At 37.1% G+C, this 8,702-nt stretch overlaps 2 protein-coding genes across 2 annotated transcripts; one reads left to right on the top strand and one right to left on the bottom strand.

Moving 5' to 3' along the window:
• The first annotated feature begins 924 nt into the window (after positions 1–924).
• Positions 925–3,964, top strand: LOC127259873 (BTB/POZ domain-containing protein At5g48800-like). Its single transcript, XM_051287484.1, has 4 exons — positions 925–1,340; positions 1,826–1,892; positions 1,995–3,167; positions 3,248–3,964. Exons 1-4 carry the CDS (start codon positions 1,282–1,284, stop codon positions 3,767–3,769), a joined length of 1,821 nt encoding a protein of 606 aa, XP_051143441.1. The 5' UTR covers positions 925–1,281; the 3' UTR covers positions 3,770–3,964.
• A 1,503-nt stretch (positions 3,965–5,467) lies between these two features.
• LOC127259874 (cytochrome b5-like) lies at positions 5,468–7,275 on the bottom strand. Its single transcript, XM_051287485.1, has 3 exons — positions 7,057–7,275; positions 5,974–6,040; positions 5,468–5,896 (listed from the first exon to the last, which is right to left on the bottom strand). Exons 1-3 carry the CDS (start codon positions 7,132–7,134, stop codon positions 5,640–5,642), a joined length of 402 nt encoding a protein of 133 aa, XP_051143442.1. The 5' UTR covers positions 7,135–7,275; the 3' UTR covers positions 5,468–5,639.
• Between the last annotated feature and the right edge of the window lie 1,427 nt (positions 7,276–8,702).

Here is an 8,702-nt window from a genome sequence, read left to right on the forward strand (position 1 = left end):
TTTACGAAGTTGTTACTGCAACATACTCTTATCATTTTGTTCAAAATGTATCTATTTTATTATTTTTTATAATTTCAACATAAAATATTCTTTTTTTAATAAATATGAAATTCATTGCACAATACAAAATACTATCAAGTGTACCTTTACTTATATCAAATTTAAAATACAATAATTAAATTATTTATATATAAAAAATACAACAAACAATCATTAAAATATAATATATATATATATTAAATTTGCTATAAATAATAAATGAGTGCTTAATTGAGCCACTATAAATGAAATCATAGCCTAAGGTGTAGTATAATTATAGTGTATCGATACCTACTCAATAATTCACAATCATTTATATATATTCTACCTATTGTAGATCTTTGGTCATCAATCATCATTAAAAAAAAAAAAATACTAAAAAATATTCCTTCCCTGCGTCCACAAACTAATTTTTTATTTTTCTATTTGAACGTTCAACAATTATTGTCTTATTTTTTTTTTAACACAAATTTTATATTTTTACCCTTCGTTTGTTTATTATTTTTAATTTCTACCATACAATTAAAGACAAATTTGTCAATTCATAACAAAAAGACGTGCAAATATACTTTGAGATAATAGAAATTAAACGGAGGGAGTATAAATTTGATATTATAAAACTGTAATGATTTTATTATTTTGAAATTTTATAAGTATACAAAAATAAATTACATATCTTTTTCATTATCATTCTAGTAATCGTATACCAATGTGATATTTTATTTTAATCTTATTTTATTTTCCCCTCCTTTTTGGAAAAACCAAAAGGACTTTACGCTTTAAAGAGACAAAGAGTGAAAATCGTCAAAAATAAAGCGCGACTTTAATTTATAATCGACGCTTTTAACCTCACTTTATTTTTCAACGGACTTTGCCATTTTTCAGCTTTTCTTCCTTTTCCATGAGACAAAAAGCAAACCCAATCTTTTCTTCATTCAATCTTTCTTTCTCTCTCTAAGATCAGGGCAAGGAAGGAAGAAGATTGGCATTTCTGGAGATTGATTGATTATAGTGCAAATGTGGATTAAAGTTGTATTTGGGGAAACATAAATGACCCACAGGACGACAGCGCTGGGCCATCGAATTGAATTGGACAGGTTTGAATTGCATTTGCACACCAACTGTTCGACGAAATGCCCCAACAGCTCTGCCAAAAGGGCAATGAACCACTACTCTGTCTCCCTCCTCCTCCTCGCATTTCATTAACCCCACAGCACTGTTTTCCTTCCAAAATTATTCTCCATGGACAAACTTCAGCAGGTGCCGATGCCCAAAGGCGCTCGTCAACGCTGCAGCGAATGGTTTGTCTGTTCATTCTGAATTTGTTCATTTTCTGTGTTGTTCATCAATGCCTTGTTTTTTTTGTTTTTTTTTTTTATGTTATTTTTTGGCACTGAACTTTGAATTACCAAACTTAGGTTTAGATTCAAACTAATGATTCAGTGTTGATAGTTTTAATGGCGAATTTGAATTAGTATTGTTGCTGATGTTCTTCCTATGCATCGTCATCATACAGTATATGTATGTACATGTACTATAGATTTTCGATATCAGTAAAAATGGTCTGGTGATGTAGGTATGGACTCACTATAGACGTATACTGATATTGTGCTGGGAATTTCGTTATACCAAAAGCATAACAAAATATTTTTTGATTAGACAGACATATAATATACCAAGATTTTCGATATTTTCTCCTGCCCTATTGATGTGTTGTGTTGTTTATGATGTTTTTATTTGCTTGAATTTAAATTACTAAAAGATTTCCCATAAAATTCTTGTATAGGGTATTTCGAGATGTTCCGAGCGATATAACGATCGAAGTCGATGGAGCTACATTCTCACTGCATAAGGTCTGGTCGTAAATCTCTGTTATCTATTTCGAATTCGACTCTGATTCGAGGTGATGAACTGTGTATAATCTATGTAATGTTCTTTCGATCGTATAACTGCAGTTCCCTCTTGTCTCTCGAAGTGGGAGGCTACGGAAGTTGGTTGCAGAACACCGGGACTCAGATATATCGAGGGTTGAGCTACTTAGCCTACCGGGAGGGGTTGAGTCGTTTGAGCTCGCTGCACAGTTCTGCTACGGTATCAATTTCGAGATCACGGGTGCTAATGTTGCTCAGCTGTGCTGTGTTTCCGATTATCTAGAAATGACGGAAGAATACTCGAAGAATAATCTTGCTTCCCGAGCCGAAGAGTATCTCGAGAGCGTCGTGTGTAAGAACCTGGAAATGTGCGTCGGGGTCCTCCAACGCTGTGAAAACCTGCTTCCCGTTGCGGACGAGTTAAATGTCGTCACACGGTGCATTGATTCGATTGCCTCGAAAGCTTGCGTCGAGCAGATCGCGTCGAGTTTCTCTCGGTTGGAATATAGCAGCTCGGGGAGACTTCACATGAGCAAACAACCGAAATGCGAAGGCGATTGGTGGATCGAAGATCTTTCGGTACTCCGCATTGACTTATACGAGCGAGTCATAACGGCGATAAAATGCCGAGGGGTCAGACCCGAAAGTATCGGGGCATCGCTCGTGAACTATGCCGAGAAGGAGCTAATCAAGAAATCCAACTTACGGAGTCAATCGACCCAGGTCTCAATTGATCCATTAGCGGGTGCGATTGGCCATGAAAGGCTCGTTGTCGAGACAATTATCAGTCTCCTTCCCGTCGAGAAATGCGCTGTTCCCTTAACCTTTCTTTTTGGTATGCTAAGGAGCGCCGTGATCCTCAACTGCTCGGTTGCCTGTAGGTTCGATCTCGAGAGGAGAATCGGATTGCAGCTGGATATAGCCACTCTCGACGATCTTTTGATCCCTTCATTTCGCCACGCCGGAGATACGTTGTTCGATGTTGAAACTGTTCTCAGGATCCTGGTGAACTTCTCTCAGCACGACGACAGCGATGATAATCTGAACGACGAGTCGTTCTTTGAATCCGACGGTCCTCCTTCACCCTCCCAAACTTCCTTGTTCAAGGTCTCGAAACTTATCGACAATTATATGGCGGAGATTGCCCCCGACGCAAACCTCAAACTCAACACATTCATCGCCATTGCCGAGGCTCTACCAGAACACGCTCGAACTCTCCACGACGGCTTATATCGAGCAATCGATGTATACCTGAAAGTAAGTTTGAAACTTCTTTCCATCGAGTACTTAAAAAAATGCTGTAACTATCTAACAAGTTTCCGGTGTGGCATTCGCAGGCTCATCAAAGTTTACCAGATCCTGACAGGAGAAAGCTCTGCAAATTGATCGACTTTCAGAAACTGTCGCAAGAAGCCGGCGCTCATGCTGCGCAAAACGAGCGCCTTCCTCTCCAATCGATCGTTCAAGTTCTCTATTACGAGCAGATGAGGCTTAGGAATTCCTTGATTTCGTCCCATCCAGACGACGATGCGAAGCCTATGCACCAGTCGTGGAGGATCAACAGTGCAGCTCAAAGCGCCGCGATGTCTCCCCGGGATAACTATGCTTCTTTGAGGAGAGAAAATCGCGACTTGAAGATGGAGCTGGCGAGGATGCGGATGAGACTAAACGATTTGGAGAAAGATCACGTCCACATGAAGAGGAATCTAGATCGTTCGACATCTCGGAAATTCATGAGTTCATTTTCGAAGAAGGTGGTTAAACTGAATGTCTTCGCTGCCCGTAGCTCTTCGAGGGGTTCGACATCCCCCTCAAAGCAGTCGCAAGGATCAGAGTCTAAGCTTACGGAGAGAACATGAAGAGCAAGCGACGTATATAGATTTATTAATACTATAAGAATGTTATCGCAGATGTTTTCGAACACCCGTTTTTCTTATTCTTTCTTTGTCTTGTGAGTATTATGTACATTATCTGTCGTGATTCGATTTGCGATTAGAAGGTAGATTAAGGAAATGAAAAGAAGAAAACGATCGGTCTAGACCGTTATTAGCATTTTGTTCCTATGTACAGGGATGATTCGTCATCTTCATCTTCTTAACCATTTTTTGTTGTCTTTAATCGCTGCCAAAGTTCTTGAAAAAGCGATGTCTTTAGTTTTCAAGCTTCTTTGATCAGATCATCACGCTGGCGACTCGAAGAGTTTCTTCGGCCAAGCGGAGATGCAAACCTCACCTTCATGTTGAGCTTCTTTCGACCACTTTCTGCCTTCTTCAGACAAGGCTGAACTCTTCGGCGTTCCGCACATTCGAGGCTTGTTTCGTGCAAGAGGGAATTTCTTGTCCGATTAAAGTACGAAGAGCTTACATCATCTGGTGGCGAATCGAGCCCTAAATCCAGTCGATCGAAGCTCTTCTCATGAGACAGGTGAATGTTTCTTCTCATCTTATTCCATGTCCTGTAAAATGACTCTCTGTATTGACTACTCTCTTCATCAGAATCTTTCCCCTGCCTATAACTGCATCCAGATTCTTGTTCTCTTCGAGCAACCCCTGTCAGCGACTTAACAGGCGAAGTTCGCCTGTTGTGTTGTGTCGGCAGATTTAGGGACTCGGCCTGCTCTGTTTTGGCCTTGATAATCCTGTCCACGGTGCGGTGTGGGACAAGATAAAACACATTCCCCGGTACAAGAACTGATTCAGGCCGAACAACGATCCATGGAAACTCGAAGAAATCCGGCCTGGCAATGCAGTGCCTGGGGTATCTTCTCAAGATCTCCCCGGCAGCGATCGGCCGGTGGAAAACTTCGACGCAACCACGCGGATGCACCACCTTCAGGACAGCAGGCTGTCTTGATGAAGGTAGCTTGATTTGTTTCCTGGTTATTGTTAGAATTCCCATTTGTTGAGAGAATATAAGGTCGGAGGAAACAAAGCAGGGAGTTATAAGATCCCTCAAACGTTTTCTTCTTCATATATGAGGGATTTTGATGAAGATGTGTTGGGGAATTTGTCTTTTAGGTTAAGTGTTAGTGATGAAGATTGATGATTGGGAATGATAAATTCCTTAGGGCTTTTCAACTTGAGGTTGAAAGCATCCTTCGAATGTCGACACGTTAAACATTAGGGATTTGTTTATTTGTTTGGTTCTCTTAGATGATCAAAATGACCGTTTTACCTAAAAGGTTAAGGTTTTAGGGCACATGAATATATATGTTGGATACCATTTAGATGATCGGAATGACCGTCTCACCTAAATGGTTGGGGTTTTAGGGCACATGGATATATGCCAGATACTATTTTAGATGATCGAAATGGCCATCTCATTTAAAAGCTTAAGTTGTTAGGATACGCGTCATTAATTATTTTTCTAACATAGGAGAGTCCCCATCAGGTTCTTCTTTAGTGAGGTTTAATCTTAGACCTTTAGACTACAGGAAAGGTCAGAGAAATCAATTATATATATGTACATGTATGTATCTATATCTATATGCACATATGTCCAATTATAAAAACACAAAAAGCAAGAATTCAGGATTCCAAACAGCCCAAGAAAATCCAAATCCATGAATCATTCAAATATGCTAAGATGAATATTAAAACACCAAATCATCATCACATAATCAAATGCCACAAAATTTAAACTCGAAAACACCCTGCCGGCAATGCATAAGTTTAATATCTTCTCAACAGCAGAGAATGTCACATAAGTGAAGTAAAATAAATGTTGTGATTAAATTTCTGAAGATGACTGTTTAGTGTAGTAGCGTACCCCGATTGCGGCAGCCAAGATGAGGAGGGGAACCAAGAACTTGAGGAAGTCAGCGATTCCTGATGATGCATGGACTGTTTGAACCGTTGCGGTGGGAGGAGGTGTGGGCCTTTTGGATATGGTTGATGAATCGATGTCGCCTATGTAGTATTCATCCAGCATAGTTCTTGCTGTGGTGCTGTGGCCGACGTCCTCAAACTCATCAGTTGCATCCTTCCCTGCAAAACAAGAATGATCACAAGATTAGAAAATTTTGTTAGAAATTGTCTTCAGCTGTTTGGCTTATGGTGTTTACCTGTTGCAGTCACCAAAACTTCGTCCCCACCTGGATGATCGTCCAAGAATTTGGTCACGTCGTAGACCTGTTGAAAAGAGTTCGAGTAGGGATAGGTGTGACAAGTAATGTCTCCGAATTTGTTACAGATAGGAAGTAAACACAAAAATTGTAGATATCCCTCGCCATTATTCAACTCCAATGGGTTTTTTCGATAATTCAAGTACAGACTATGTGCCCACGACAGGATTGATTAGAAAAACGGGAAACTCTCTAGATTTATGAAGGACAAAGAATTCGGATCGTACAGTTGAAACAATGTGTAGTTAACAAGGCAAGAAAATGGAGATTCATTGGTTTCTTCCTAAGCCTAAATAAATTGAAGACAATGCATTTAAAGATGAAAAGTACCATGAACAAATAAAAGGATTGATGAAAACAAATTTGATTCGTTCAATATCCAAAAAGCTTGATGAAAAGCAACCAAGATTCTTCAGATGCTACATAGATGGTAAACATACAAAAATCTTAGCAATTTTTACACATACGAAAAAGATCTTAATCCTATACAGAATGATTCTTCCATCCAACACAAAGCATCTTATTTGTTCTACAAGTCAAGTGACATCATTGATTTTCAATGAAAATATCCTAATTTCGTTGAAAGTAATGTGCTCCAAAACCACCACATATCGTCAGCATCGAGCATTAAGGCTTCCATTAGTGATTTTCAAACCACCAACCAGGTACAACAATTTGGTAAATCACGACGCGGCTTACGTGAAACCTTAATTCCATTAAATACATTTTCCCCACATCCTTAGTATCCTAACCTGCAGCTAACTCTACAACAAGATCTGACCAATAGTGTCAAAAGACAAGAGTGCATGCACCGTCCATTCAAAATCCCAAAACACAGAACTGAGCATCGAGAATTGAGATCGAATATCCACAATCAATCCAATCAGTGAATCAATCAACACAAAATGCACCAAACACAGCAATTCAATCTCCGCCCACAACAGATCGACACGATTAAAACAGCAAACCTAAAATGCACAACCATCTAACAAATTCGACAGCAGTACTCGAAAATCCGAATACCTTGTCAAACATGACGAGCCAGCAGTCATCCTTGGTGTTGTGCTTGGAAACCTCTTCCAGGGTATAAACCTTCGCCATTCCGACCGGATGCTGAATCTAGAATGGAATGGGATCCGAATTGCAAACTCTCGAAGGCTTCCTCCTCCCAACGAGGTGGGGAGTGTTCGTCAGAGATCGATTGTTAGGTGAGTGCGAGGGCACGTGCGATGCGAGTGTGGGACTTGGTGAGAAAGCAAATTTATACAGATTTATATATTAGTAGTTATTTAATTAAATAAATTAGATTATATATATATAATTATTATAGTTACTATACTTGTATAAATTTATATCAATATTATACTTACTAATTTATTATTTTATTAAGAAAGTAATTATTGCTACTTACTCATGTAATAACATCATATTTATTAAATCACCTTTTTATAATTAGTCAGGTTACTCAACACATTTGAAAAATAAAAATTGTACAAACTTACATGTTATAAATTTTCAATTCATTATATTAGGAACATAGATACCATAAATAAAATTAGCTAGTCCGTAAGGAATGACTTGGTAGTATAAGGATTGGACTTGTGACGATTTTTAAAAAATATATATAATAAAAAATAGAATTTAACAAAAAAAAAAATATAAAATATTATTTTTATACTTTCTAATCCTTTAAAATTGAAACACTTAAAATTATAAATATTAAACAAACACAGTTGTGTTCTCCCTCTTTCCCTCTTTTTCTTTTTTTAATTATGAAAATTTATAATATTCAATAAATATATATTTTTTTGTGTCTATAAAAATATGTTTTTAGGAATTGGATATAAAATTTAATATTATATTAAGTAATATGGTCATAATTATTGTGAGAAAATATAAGTGAGTGAATTAATCAATTGAGAAATTTTTTTTAGCTAAATTTAAAATGAGTTTATTTAACATTCTAATTTGAAATAATTTTTAAAATGTAAAACTAAATTAGACAAACAAACCCGGTATATAAAGAAGGTAACATAATTGTAAATAGATTTAGGCCCAGAATTTAGGCTTATAAGATATTTAGGCCCAAATGTATTTTGTAAGACCCAACTGGCATCAAGTGTATTCTCGTGCTTTTCATTTGCTGTTCCATTTCAATTTTGAAACTTATTCACACTGTCATACAATTTGTCCTTAAAAACCATCACATTAACCTTTTTTTTATTATTATTATTTAAAATAATATATATAAATTAATTCATTTTTCATTCAAAATCACATACTTTTACAAAATCTGGCAAACACACTTATTTTAGATTTAACTATTATAATATTCTCAGACCTACCAAACACACCAACATATCAAACAAACTTGATTTGTTCAACATCTCCAAGTAACTTACTCAACTAACAAATTTACATGTTATTAAGTTCTGCCAAAGATTTACCCAATACACAATTGAAGAATAACAATATTTATTGAAGAAAAACCTGCAGCAGAAATTAAGGACAAGTGTGAATCAACTTGGTTCGACTCGTTTGAACTCATTCGCTAAGCTAAATGACTAAACATTTACACAAATTTTAGTTCATCACATTCCCAAATCTTGTCTCTCTTAAACGAATAAACAGCTCATTCATTAGCAGCTCTATGCAAAGAAATGGATCCA

This window comes from Andrographis paniculata, unplaced genomic scaffold (assembly GCF_009805555.1).
Source record: "Andrographis paniculata isolate CXL003 unplaced genomic scaffold, ASM980555v1 Contig60END, whole genome shotgun sequence".
Lineage (NCBI taxonomy): Eukaryota > Viridiplantae > Streptophyta > Magnoliopsida > Lamiales > Acanthaceae > Andrographis > Andrographis paniculata.